The 14,339-nt window shown below is 40.4% G+C and overlaps 1 protein-coding gene across 9 annotated transcripts in view; it reads right to left on the bottom strand.

Moving 5' to 3' along the window:
* Positions 1-14,339, bottom strand: part of PLCB4 (phospholipase C beta 4) — a 452,949-nt gene that overhangs the window by 57,363 nt on the left and 381,247 nt on the right. For all 9 annotated transcript variants that reach the window (XM_043883530.1, XM_043883532.1, XM_043883529.1 and 6 more), the window contains 2 exons: positions 4,202-4,304; positions 1,368-1,532 (listed from right to left, as the gene is read on the bottom strand). In XM_043883530.1, coding sequence (XP_043739465.1) covers positions 1,368-1,532; positions 4,202-4,304 — 268 coding nt within the window. The remainder of the gene's footprint in view (positions 1-1,367; positions 1,533-4,201; positions 4,305-14,339) is intronic.

Here is a 14,339-nt window from a genome sequence, read left to right as displayed (position 1 = left end):
ATGTAACTTCAGAAGAGCAGGAAAGGATCCCAAATTAGCATCTTGTTTCTGGGGCTAGTAATATTGCGTGCAAAAAGCAAGTCTATTTCCCTATGCATCAAAAACAGAGCCTGAAATCAACTTTCTGAATTTCCAGAAATGTAGGTAGGGATTATTTGTCTTTGTGCAAAACACTGGGCATAGTGACAACAGATCCAGCTGCAAGAAACTAAAAAACCCAGGAAGGAAAAAGACACATCACAGCTGTGTGCAACTCACACTACACGCTGACTGTAGAAGAGAAGGTGAAAGGGTAGGGGGAGGGTGTTGCATGGATAACGGGATTCACATACTCGGAAAAGCCTACATCTCAGAATGGCTTGATTCATTGACCTATATTGATCTTCTGTAATATGCGTTCTGCAAACTGGTCAGCCAGTTCTGAGGCTGATAATTCATATTTTTGTTAAGATAAAAAGTTGACTGTCTGTGTTGTAAGACACAAATGGAATAGACACTTGGAAAACCTGTGCCAAAGAAGAAGGAAGAAAGCACTCTGGTCATGACAACAGAACAACTGAGAGAGAAACAGGCATTTCTGAGAAAGGACTGCCAGGGCATGGATTTTTCAATACATCTTCCGTCAATGAAAGAGAAACAAATGGGAGAAAACGGTTACAAGATTAAAACCTGCATCATTATAGAGAATGGCTGATTTGTCTGTGTGCTCAGTCGCTTCAGCCGTGGTTGACTCTGTGACCTGCCAGGTTCCTCTGTCCACGGGATGTTCTTGGCAAGAATATTGGAGTGGGTTGCTATACCCTCCTCCAGGGGCTCTTCCTGACCCAGGAATTGAACCTGTGTCTCCTGCATTGCAGGCAGATTCTTTACCATTGAGTCACTCGGGAAGCCCATAGGATCAAAGTATAATATGATAAAAACCAAAAAACAAAAATAACCTATTATACACAGAACCTGTGAGTAGCAATGGGGACCACACTTTCTGGAGGCACAGGACAATATCAACTGACCCGCTGAAGGACATTTATTGGCGCAACATCCTACCCATCCTCTTGGCCAAAGGAATACTGCAGGGCACTAGCGGCCAGGGCAGGGAGGAGCTCTCCCACGTGTGACGGTGTCTACCTGGGGGCTCCCTCTGAGAACACTGCTCGGGCACCCAGTGGGGAAGGTGGGCTCCTCCTGGGAGGAAGGAGAGCGGAGAGGACAGGGACAGACAGAAACCATCATTGCGTGACAGCTGCAGAACATCTGCACTGGAAGAAGGCGCCGGGTTAAATGACTGTCTGCAGATCGTGTAACCTCTCTAGACTAACGTGTGGCCCCTAGCTTAGCGCAGCAAGTCTGACACATGGAAAACACTCTACCTTCCGAAACACAAATGATTCTTCATTGTAAACTGGATTGAGTCCATTGTTCATCACCATGCGAGTGCGGAATTCCTTTCGGATAGTGTCCGTGGGCAAGCCATACATATCCACTTCTACATATGTGCCAATTTTCTTATCTGATAAGAACTGACCTGATATGACCTGGAGCAGAAGAGAAATGGGAGGGAAGAGAAATTAAGCTGGTGTAATCATCAGTAACAGAATAATCTGGCAGGGAGAGAGTCTCTGTTCATCTTCAGAAATTCGATTATCGCTGGAAATAATGTATTCATTCCTTACTAAACTGAAGCAGTCAATCCAAACATGCCTTAAGATCCTTTCATAGTTCCAAAATTCACCTTTACTGAATTCTTTCAGAAGTCTTACAAAGAGACACACAGAGAGAAAAGTAATGCTAAAATGCTAAACTGACATTGACAATTGACAGACAGGACAGTGTTATTTTTTTTTTAAAGACCAGTATTAAAAAAGCAGTATTGACTGCTTTATTTCACAGGTGTGGACACTTAGGTTAAGATGCTGTGGACAACTATTTTTTGTATAAGTCATATATATTTCCCTCTTCTATCTATTATAAAGCTATGGAAAGACTTTTTTCACCTATTTCCAAAATATTAAAGCTAATTATTAAGTTTTTTTTCACATTATCTAATAGCTAATCATTATGAAAGTTTTTTCAGGTATAACTGACATTAAATGAATTGTACATGTTTAGAGTGTACAATTAAATCAGTTCTGACATATGAGCACATCTATAAAACTGTCACCAATATTAAGGCAACAAATATTTCCATCACTTCCCAGAGCTCCTTTGCACCCTTTTGTAATCCATCTCTTCTTCTTTCTGTCTAGAGGAAACTACTGACCTGTTTTCTGTTACTTTATATTAGTTTGCATTTTCTGGAGTTCTGTATCAATGTAATCATATAGCAGGTATCTTTTCATTAATATGCTTTATTTTTTATAGCAGCTTCTGTTTACAGCAAAATTGATAAGAAAATATAGTGCTTCTGTCCCCTCATCCACAATATCCCTCACTATGGATTACCTCACATCTCAGTAGCATATTTGTTACAATCAGTGAACCTATATTGATGCTTCATTATCACCCAAAGCCGTAGTTTACATTCAGAGTTTACTCTGGTGTACATTTAATGGATTTGGAAAAAAATGTAAATATAACGACATGTGTCTATTATCATAGAATCATACAGAATGGTTTCACTGCCCCAAAATGCTTTGTACTCTGCCTGTTAATCCCTCCCCATAATTCTTGGTCTTTTCTTTTTCTTTTTTTTTACCATCTTTATAGTTTTGTCTTTTTTAAGAATGTCATTTAGTTGGAATCAAACAGTATGCTACTTTTTCAGACTAGTTTTTTTCACTTAGTAATGCTCATTTTACTGGATGGATGAAGCACAAGCCGGAATCAAGATTTCAGGAGAAATATCAATAACCTCAGATATGCAGATGACACCACCCTTATGGCAGAAAGCTAAGAAGAACTAAAGAGACTCTCGATGAAAGTGAAAGAGGACATGAAAAAGTTGACTTAAAACTAAACTTTCAGAAAACTAAGATCATGGCATCCAGTCCCATCACTTCATGGAAAATAGATAGGGAAACAGCGGCAGACTTTAAAAAATAATCACTGCAGATGGTGATTGCAGTCATGAAATTAAAAGACACTTACTCCTTGGAAGAAAAGTTACGACCAACCTAGACAGCATATTAAAAAGCAGAGACATTACTTTGCCAACAAAGGTCCGTCTAGTCAAAGCTATGGTTTTTCCAGCAGTCATGTATGAATGTGAGAGTTGGACTGTGAAGAAAGCTGAGCGCTGAAAAATTGATGCTTTTGAACTGTGTTGTTGGAGAAGACTCTTGAGAGTCCCTTGGACTGCAACAAGATCTAATCAGTCCATCCTAAAGGAAATCTGTCCTGAGTGTTCATTGGAAGGACTGATGTTGAAGCTGAAACTCCAATACTTTGGCCACCTGATGTGAAGAACTGACTCATTGGAAAAGACCCTGATGCTGGGAAATATTGAGGGCAGGAGGAGAAGGGGATGACAGAGGATGAGATGGTTGGATGACATCACTGACTCAGTGGACAAGAGCTGGGTCAACTCTAGGAGTTGGTGATGGACAGGGAGGTCTGGTGTGCTGCAGTCCATGGGGTCGCAAAGAGTCAGACACGACTGAGTGACTGAACTGAACTGAATGTTAATTTGTTTCATCCATGTCTTTTCATGACTTGATAGCTCATTTCTTATTAGAATTAAGTAATATTCCACTGTCTGGACATACCATTCATTGCTTCTTTATCCATTCACCCACTAAGTGGCACCTTGGTTGCTTTCAAAATTTTATCAAGCATGAATAAAGCTACTGCAAATATCCCTGTGTAAGTTTTCATGTGGACGTGAGCTTTTAATTTGTTTGAGTAAATACCAAGGAGTACAACTGCTGGATCACGTGTTAAGACAATGTTGAGTTTTGGGAGAAACCACCCAACTGTTTTCCAAAGTGGTTGTATGATTTTGCATTCCCACCATCAATGGCCAAGAGTTCCCATTGCTCCACATTCTCCACTGGGTACTTTTTGATCTGGTGTCTTTGATGAAAAGTAGCTAATAATTTCACTAGTAGAAAAAAATGCATCTCAAGAAAAAAAATGCTAAAGTTGAGAGCAATGCATAGATCTTGCAACTTGACAATAAATATTTTAATTGCAATTTTTTAAGGCTTTTCCAAGACCACCTGGATCCACTCTTTTTATATTATTCTGTGGAAAGCAGGAGACTTACCTGCACGGAGCAAGTGGCTGCAATAACCCCATCAACAGGTGTTTCAGAGAAGGGATCAAATGTTCGATCGGGCCGTCTCATGAAATCTGGTTTTAGAAGGTACCTGGTGGGACAAAAGCATAGAAGGAGTTTACTAGTTGCTTTATAAAGACTCAGAAAATCACTATTCAACACACTGAATACATCTTTATCCCCATTTCGAGCTTAGGAAATAGGCTTTTAGGTGGAGGATCCCAAGAATTGAAGAGAACAACCCTGTCCTGTGGATGACCCCAACAAGGAACAGGGAACAGGAAATGTTCTTTAGATCCAGGCTCCAGGACATCTATGATTTCCTGACACTATCATCTTCTCTGGAACTTGTTGATGCTCTTAAACGCACAAAATAAAATGCAAAGAATAACAATGAAAAACCAATTATACATCTTCCCTGGTGGCTCAGATGGTAAAGTATCTGCCTACAATGCAGGAGACCTGGGTTCAATCCTGGGTTGGGAAGATCTCCTGGAGAAGGCAATGGCAACCCACTCCAGTATTCTTGCCTGGAAAAATCCCATGGACAGAGAAGCCTGGTAGACTACAGTCCATGGGGTCGCAAAGAGTCAGATACGACTGAGCGACTTCACTTTCACTTTCAGTTATCAAAATATGGAAAATATCTTTATTGTTTTAATAATACATTAAATTATGGGATCTAATCGCAAGTTTGATAATTAGCATAGTTTCAAAGTACTGATAATCATAAAACTATATTAGGAGATCTCTAACAATTATAATGAGATATAAAAATACCTGTGATTTATATTGATGTCAGAGTCAGAGGTACTGCTAACATTACTATGGATTGCTACGTATTTTCATAATCAAATGAAATGTTGTTTCAGTTAGAGGTCTCCAATTCTAGTGAGGATAATTAGGCAAGAAGATGAAATAAAAGGTATCTAGATTGGAAAGAAGTAAAACTATTTCTATTTGCAGACAACATGATCTTGTTTATAGAAAATCCTACAGAGTGCACTAAAAAGCTATTAGAATTAATAAATGAGTTCTAGGATACAAAATCAACATATAAAAATCAATTTTATTTATATGCACCAAGCAATGAACAATCTAAAAACAAAATTAAGTAAATAATTGCATTTAGAATGGCACCTAAAAGAATAAGATACTTAGGAATGCACTTAAAAAAATAAGTACATGTACTTTGAAAATCAAAAAAGACTGCTGAAGAAAATTTTAAAAGAACTAAATGAATGGAAAGATATCTTGTATTTATGGATCAGAAGACTTAATATTGCTAAGATGGCACTACTCTCAAATTGCTATACAGATTCAATACAACCTCTATCAAAATCCCATCTGGTTTCTTTATAGAAATTGACAAGCTGATCCTCAAATTCACATGGAAACTCAAAGACCACGAATTTTCAATACAATCTTAATAAAGAAGAACTAAGTTGCAGGTCTCATACTTCTTAATCCCAAAACTTTCTAAAAGCAACAGTAGCCAAAGCAACTTGGTATTAGAAAAAAAAGATTAACAATGAGACAGAATTGGGAGTTCAGAAATAATTTCATATCTATGCAAATGACTTTTGACAAGGATGCCAAGGCTACTCAGTGGGGGAAAGAATAGTCTTTAAACAAATGATGCTAGGTCAACTGAATAGCCACATGCAAAAGAGTAAAATTACTTCCTTCCTTCACATCATAAAGAAAAATTAACTCAAAATGGATCAAATACCTAATTGTAAAAAGCTACAACTATAAAACTCTTAGAAGAAAATATATGGGTAAACCTTTGTGAGTCAGAATTGGACAATGCATTCTTAGACATAACTTCAAAAGTACAAGCAGTGAGAGAAAAAAAATACATAAACTTGACTTCATCATATTTTTGCAGTCAAAGAACATTATCAAGGAAGTGAAAAGACAAATCATAGAATGGGAGAAAATATTTACAAATCATTTATCTGATAAGAGACTTGTATCTAAAATAAATGAAGAACAAATAACTCAGTTAAAAAATGGGTAAAGGATCTGAATAGACAGTTCTCCAAATAAAATAAACAAATGGCCAGCAAGCACTTTTCAAGATGCTTAGTATCATTTGTCATGAGAGAAATTCAAGCCAGCATCACAATAAGATAACATTACACACAGTAGGCGGGAGGAGAAGGGGACGACAGAGGATGAGATGGTTGGATGGCATCACCGACTCAATGGACATGCATTTGATTAAGCTCCAGGAGTTGGTGATGGACAGGGAGGCCTGGTGTGCTGTAGCCCACGGGGTCGCAAAGAGTCGGACACGACTGAGCGACTGAACTGAACTGAACTGAACACACACTAGGAGGGCAATATTTTTTTTTTTTTAATTTTTTTTTTTATTTTATTTTTTTCCAGTGGGTTTGTCATACAATGATATGAATCAGCCATGGATTTACATGTATTCCCAATCCCGATCCCCCCTCCCACCTCCCTCTCCACCCGATTCCTCTGGGTCTTCCCAGTGCACCAGGCCCGAGCACCTGTCTCATGCATCCCACCTGGGCTGGTGATCTGTTTCACCATAGATAATATACATGCTGTTCTTTCGAAACATCCCACCCTCACCTTCTCCCACAGAGTTCAAAAGTCTGTTCTGTATTTCTGTGTCTCTTTTTCTGTTTTGCATATAGGGTTATCGTTATCACCTTTCTAAATTCCATATATATGTGTCAGTATGCTGTAATGTTCTTTATCTTTCTGGCTTACTTCACTCTGTATAATGGGCTCCAGCTTCATCCATCTCATTAGGACTGGTTCAAATGAATTCTTTTTAATGGCTGAGTAATATTCCATGGTGTATATGTACCACAGCTTCCTTATCCATTCATCTGCTGATGGGCATCTAGGTTGCTTCCATATCCTGGCTATTATAAACAGTGCTGCGATAAACATTGGGGTGCACGTGTCTCTTTCAGATCTGGTTTCCTCAGTGTGTATGCCCAGAAGTGGGATTGCTGGTTCATATGGCAGTTCTATTTCCAGTTTTTTAAGAAATCTCCACACTGTTTTCCATAGCGGCTGTACTAGTTTGCATTCCCACCAACAGTGTAAGAGGGTTCCCTTTTCTCCACACCCTCTCCAGCATTTATTGCCTGTAGACTTTTGGATAGCAGCCATCCTGACTGGAGTGTAATGGTACCTCATTGTGGTTTTGATTTGCATTTCTCTAATAATGAGTGATGTTGAGCATCTTTTCATGTGTTTGTTAGCCATCTGTATGTCTTCTTTGGAGAAATGTCTGTTTAGTTCTTTGGCCCATTTTTTGATTGGGTCATTTATTTTTCTGGAATTGAGCTGCAGGAGTTGCTTGTATATTTTTGAGATTAATCCTTTGTCTGTTTCTTCATTTGCTATTATTTTCTCCCAATCTGAGGGCTGTCTTTTCACCTTACTTATAGTTTCCTTTGTAGTGCAAAAGCTTTTAAGTTTCATTAGGTCCCATTTGTTTAGTTTTGCTTTTATTTCCAATATTCTGGGAGGTGGGTCATAGAGGATCTTGCTGTGATTTATGTCGGAGAGTGTTTTGCCTATGTTCTCCTCTAGGAGTTTTATAGTTTCTGGTCTTACATTTAGATCTTTGATCCATTTTGAGTTTATTTTTGTGTATGGTGTTAGAAAGTGTTCTAGTTTCATTCTTTTACAAGTGGTTGACCAGTTTTCCCAGCACCACTTGTTAAAGAGGTTGTCTTTTTTCCATTGTATATCCTTGCCTCCTTTGTCAAAGATAAGGTGTCCATAGGTTCGTGGATTTATCTCTGGACTTTCTATTCTGTTCCATTGATCTATATTTCTGTCTTTGTGCCAGTACCATACTGTCTTGATGACTGTGGCTTTGTAGTAGAGTCTGAAGTCAGGCAGGTTGATTCCTCCAGTTCCATTCTTCTTTCTCAAGATTACTTTGGCTATTCGAGGTTTTTTGTATTTCCATACAAATTGTGAAATTCTTTGGTCTAGTTCTGTGAAAAATACCGTTGGTAGCTTGATAGGGATTGCATTGAATCTATAGACTGCTTTGGGTAGAATAGCCATTTTGACAATATTGATTCTTCCAATCCATGAACACGGTATGTTTCTAGGAGGGCAATATTAAAAACAAAGAAAATTAATGTGGACGGGAAGATGGAGAAATTGGAGCCCCCACTCAACATTGCTGGTGGGAATGTAAAATGATGCAGCCACTGTGGAAAACAGTCTAGAATTCATCAGTTACACAGAGTTACCTTACGACCCAGCGCTCCTTCTCTTATGTGTATACCCAAGAAAAGTGAAAACATATGCTCACACAAAAACCTGCACATGAACGTTCACAGTAGCGTTATTCATAACAACCAAAAGATGGAACAGTTCAAATTTCCAGCATAAGATGAATGGACATACAAGATGAGGTATATTCACACAATGGAAAATTAATAATAAGTGATAAAATTATTTCAGTAATAAAAAGAAGTAAAGAAAATAAAGTATTGATACACAGTACAACATAGGTGAACCTTGCAAATGTTGAAGACAGCCATAAAAAGGTCACATCTTATATGAATCCATTTACATGAAATGTGCAGAAATGGCAAAAATGTAGTGACAGTGTAGGTTAGCGGTTGCTTAAGGCTGGGATGGGGCAGGGGATGTTAGAAGGTGACAGACGAAGAGTATAGGTTTTCTTTTTTGTTTGATTAAAGTGTCTTGAAATTGATTCTCAGCACTGTCTGCCCCTTATCCCCATTGGGTATGGTCACAGAATCACAGTCTGGCTGGATTCCATAACTTTCCTGAAACTTATGTCAAATACCTCCATCTCTCCAAAAAAACATTTTTAAAAAAAAATGAATATAACTGTAGATAGGAAAATTACATACTAATATGAGCAAAAATATGAGCTATCAGCTTCCCTGATAGCTCAGTTGGTAAAGAATCTGCCTGCAATGCGGGAGACCTGGGTTGGGAATTCCTGGGTTGGGAAGATCCTCTGGAGAAGGGAAAGGCTACCCATTCCAGTATTCTGTCCTGGAGAATTCCATGGACTGTATACTTCATGGGGTCACAAAGAGTCAGATACTACTGAGCGACTCTCACTTCACATGAGCAGAAAATAAAAGCACTTTCTCCAAAACTGTAGGTTTGTTTTTAGACGCAAAAGAATCATAATTTGGGATCAAATCTTTTATACCCCTTTAAGTATAACTTTGATAAGTTTCAACTCTAGATGATGTTAAATCTATTACTATTCTTTAAAATGCAACCAAGGGGAATCCCAAAGCATGATATTTTTCCTTAGGAAAAAGTTTACAGTCGTTATTTTTGGTTTTGACAAAGCTGACATTCTTTGCTGTCTTCTAAGTCTGAACAAAACATGTTAATAAATAGACCTGCATTCCATTTGGATGTAATCAGCAATAAAGGACAATAATGATTTTTATTTTATTTAAATATTTTTAATTTTACATTAGAATATAGCTGATTTATGTTGTGTTAGTTACAAGTGTACAGCAAAGTGATTTAGTTATGTATTTATGTATATTCTTTTTCAGATTCTTTTCCCATATAGGTTACTACAGAGAATTAAGTGGAGTTTCCTGCGCTATACAGTAGGTTCCTACTGATTATCTATTTCATATATAGCAATGACACTGATTTTTAAATCAAGGATACAGAAAGTTTATGGAATTGTTCAAATATTAAAGATGACTTTGAACATTCAACCTGTCTCCAGGAGGATACAACCTGTAATATCAACATAAAAGCTAACTGCATAGAACATATTGTTTTCTATGTTTGTAGAGTTTTAGATTTGGGCCTTTTTTATGGCCAGCATTAATCACTGAAAAATATGATACAGCAAAAGCTCAAGATTTACGATGGCAAGTAGATGAGTAAATACAATTCTTCACATATTTTTCCAAGGAAGCCTACCAGCTTTGTCTGGTGAAGCATCAGACATCAGCTACAAGGGGAGGTAATGCATGATAGTTCTATATTTCACAGGGAGGCAGCATTGGGTTCCAATAAGCAGACTCAAACAGTTCCTTATTAGGGATGGGAGGGGATGCGGAGAAAAAGGAGCAGTCAAGAAACAACAGAAAAGCCTTGGGGCAAGGTCCTGGTTCCCCCTCAAGGGATAAACATAACAATACTTTTGAGCAGTTTTGCATTTACTGAAACACACACAAGGTGGGAGAAATTAACTGCAAGCTGCAGACAAGCACGCAGACCCCAGACAGGCTGGAACCAGAAGACTGATGATGTGGACTCCCACTTTCCTCACCACCAACCAGTCAGAAGAATGCCCACACGCTGGTCATGCCCTCTTTGAACCATTTCTACTAAATACCCACTCTGGGTTGCAACACAGTTTTTGAGGGCATTAGCCCGACGTGGCCCCCTTTGCTTGGCAAAGCAATAAAGCTTATTTCCTACTCTTTTCTACTTCACACCTGAAACTCCAATTCAGAGGCTGGATTTAGCCTCAGAAATTTGATAGATAGGATCCCTGGCTTGGGGCTGACCCTTAACCAGCTTGCCTTGAACAACTGTCCATTTTGGGCCTAAGTCAGCAGAGGCTGTCACTCACGGTTTAGGGCTTGTGTGGGTCACGGGCCCCTGGGCACTGATGGGGACGCAGAAGCTGGAGTCCTGGCTCTGAGGGTGGGACCCGTGTCACCACGGAGCGTCCTGCTTGGCTTCATGCTCTGCGGCTACTCTCCTGATTCTTAACGATTTGTGAACGTGGAGCACTTGGGTCCCACAGACTACCTAGCTGGTCCTGCCTGGTGTTTTTAGGTGCAGGAGATGAACCCATTCCAAGCATCCAGGTCTGTGTGATGGCCACAGGGCAAGTCTAAAGTCAATAGCAAGTGAATTGATGTAAGAATTCTCTGTGGACTTCAACCAAGGAAACCAGATCTGAAAGGGACACGTGCACCCCAATGTTCATCACAGCACTGTTTATAATAGCCAGGACATGGAAGCAACCTAGATGCCCATCAGCAGATGAATGGATAAGGAAGCTGTGGTACATATGCACCATGGAATATTACTCAGCCAATAAAAAGAATTCATTTGAATCTGTTCTAATGAGATGGATGAAACTGGAGCCCATTATACAGAGTGAGGTAAGCCAGAAAGATAAAGAACATTACAGCATACTAACACATATATATGGAATTTAGAAAGATGGTAATGATAACCCTATATGCAAAACAGAAAAAGAGACACAGATGTACAGAACAGACTTTTGGAGAAGGTGAGGGTGGGATGTTTCGAAAGAACAGCATCGAAACATGTATACTATCAAGGGTGAAACAGATCACGAGCCCAGGTTGGATGCATGAGACAAGTGCTCGGGCCTGGTGCACTGGGAAGACCCAGAGGGATCGGGTGGAGAGGGAGGTGGGAGGGGGGATCAGGATGGGGAACACATGTAAATCCATGGATGATTCACGTCAATGTATGGCAAAAACCACTACAATATTGTAAAGTAATTAGCCTCCAACTAATAAAAATAAATGGAAAAAAAAATTCAAGAAACAAATAAATAAAATAATCTATCAGTGGAAAAAAAAAAAAAAAAAGAATTCTCTGTGGACTTCAAAGGCCTTGGAGGCAAGGGCCGGAGAGAAGGGCTTTCAGCCAGGTGGACAGACAGGAGTTACAGAATCAGAGGATGGTGGAACAAGAAACTTCATCCTGCTTCATCACATGTGAGATGCTATCACATGCCCTCGTTTTATTTACCAGCAAGCAAGCAAAATGGCTGCTGATTAACTGTAAGTTGCCATGGATCTTAAGATTCATTCTAACTTGACAAAGTCATTTAAAAAGTGTGTACCTTTGAATCATAAAATATCATAGTATTTTGATAGCAACTGTCTGGTTTCCTCCACATGCCTGGAAAGCCTTGAGAAATTAGTGTGCTCTATTTTGTTTTATTATAAAGTGTAGAAGTACTTCCTGCTTTTCCAACTTTAAAAATGAGTCTGTAATAAACTACTGCTCACTTCCTGGTAAAAATCACACTTACAGGATGCAGTGGTGTGGCCTCCTAAACAAAATACCCACAGGCCAGACAGGGATTCCCAAGTAAGTTTCTGATGTTTGGTTACTGTTGTGAGATTCAGGGGTTTCTACAAGTATTGTTTGCCACCGTAGGCCTAAAAGACACAGAACATCTCTTTACAGAAACCCTCAGACATAGCACATGAGGATTTTTTAAAAGTCCCTGCAGGCGGGCAGGAGCAAGACAAAGGCAGTGGGGTGAGAGCCCCAGGGTGCCTCCGATGCCCCTGCGCAGTGGAAGCACGTCCTTCATGGCTGGCTCATCTCTGCTACCAGCTAGACTCCTCGGGAGCATAGCACAGTCAGGAAAGACTGCTTCTTCTGCCCTCTGGGCAAGAGCTCTGCCTCCAGGCTGGGTGTGGAGGAAAGGGGAGGGGTAGGGGACAGGAGACTTATTGTTCATGCCTCCTGAAGTCCTGATGCCCCAGGGTCAGATTTTTCAGTCCCTCTGGTTGGACTTAAGCTTTTGGTCACATTACCTCAAAAACACAAGCACAGAATCCAGGCTAACACTGTTGCTCGGTCGCTCATTTGTGTCCGACTCTTTGTGACCCCATGGACTGCTGCACACCAGGCCTCCCTATCCCTCACCATCTCCTGGAGCTTGCTCAAACCCATGTCCATTGAGTCCGGTGATGCCATCCAACCATCTCATCCTCTGTCTTCCCCTTCTCCTCCTGCCCTCAATCTTTCCCAGGATCAGGGTCTTTTCTAATGAGTTGGTTCTTCACATCAGGTGGCCAAAGTATTGGAGCTTCAGCTTCAACATCAGTCCTTCTAATGAATATTCAGGATTGGTTTCCTTTAGGACGGACTGGTTTGATTTCCTTGTAGTCCAAGGGCCTCTCAAGAGTTTTTTCCAGCACCACAGTTCAGAAGCATCAATTCTTCAGCATTCAGCCTTCTTTATGGTCCAGCTCTCACGTCCATACATGACCACTGGAAAAACCAGGCTAACATAGCACCATCCTTGTTCATGAATGGATTTTACAGTAAACAGTGCCGAAGGTGAGATGCTGAGCATGTGAACTGTGGTAAAACAGATCCCACCCGCTTCACCTGGCTTTTAACAATGCTTTGCTGAAATTCTGCAGGAAGTCTGGGGGGTTAGAGCAGGAGTCACCTGTTCTCTTGCCTGGGGCCTTACAACAAACACTCCTAGTTCCTTCAGCACAGCCACCACTGACGGACTTTGCTGAGTGTGGACAGTGGACAGGTTTGGTTCAGTAACACTGGGGCCCCTCTTCCATAGAAACGATGCCCACCCCGTATCCGGGCAGGAGGAGCCACTGGACTCCTAAGGACGGTGAAAAGCGTGTCCTAAGCCAGGTGAAGGCTCTGGGAGGGTCAGAGTCGGTGTGGACCACAGGACCGCTCTGCCCACCCTACCTCGCCCCGCAGGCTCCTCACAGGACTGCTGTGAAAAGAGGCTCTTTCAACAGCCTGTGATCTCTGCCTGTCATCAGCCATATGGGCTGAAGCTTCTCTTTAACCTCACTTTTCCACAGAAATTTGCAGCTCGTAAAGGACATCAAATACATACACTCAGTTCAAACTCACTGAACTGGCTTCATATTATCAGCAGGAAATTGAGATTCAGGGCCTTGTCTACCTGCCCAGGGCAACATCAGCCTGTGGAAGACCTGGGTCGGGCCAGTGCCAAGGGCTCTTATGCCCTCCACCACGGCTGCCCCCAGGGCCTCAGCCCCCACTGGGGGCCCACCCATCAATTTATGTACACAGTCTCCTGGTTCTCAATGTTTGGCACCAAATAACAAGGCAGCTTAAAAATACTCTAAACATGTATTGGATTGTTTTCTTTGGAACTATAATTTTAATTTTTTTTTTCTCCCCTGTTTTATTGAGAGATAGTAGGTTGGTACAAAAGTAATTACGGTTTTGGACCGTGGATTTTAAATCATTATAACGCTACTCAAACACATCTTTATTAATCAAAGTAGGAACCATTATAATCAACACATTTTTGCCAATGAAAAACAAGTTTGTTCATTCTTATAGCATAGAAATCATGTTTCAA

This window comes from Cervus elaphus, chromosome 23 (genome assembly GCF_910594005.1).
Source record: "Cervus elaphus chromosome 23, mCerEla1.1, whole genome shotgun sequence".
Lineage (NCBI taxonomy): Eukaryota > Metazoa > Chordata > Mammalia > Artiodactyla > Cervidae > Cervus > Cervus elaphus.
Note: the sequence above shows the minus strand (reverse complement) of the source record. Positions and strands in the feature narration are given on the sequence as shown.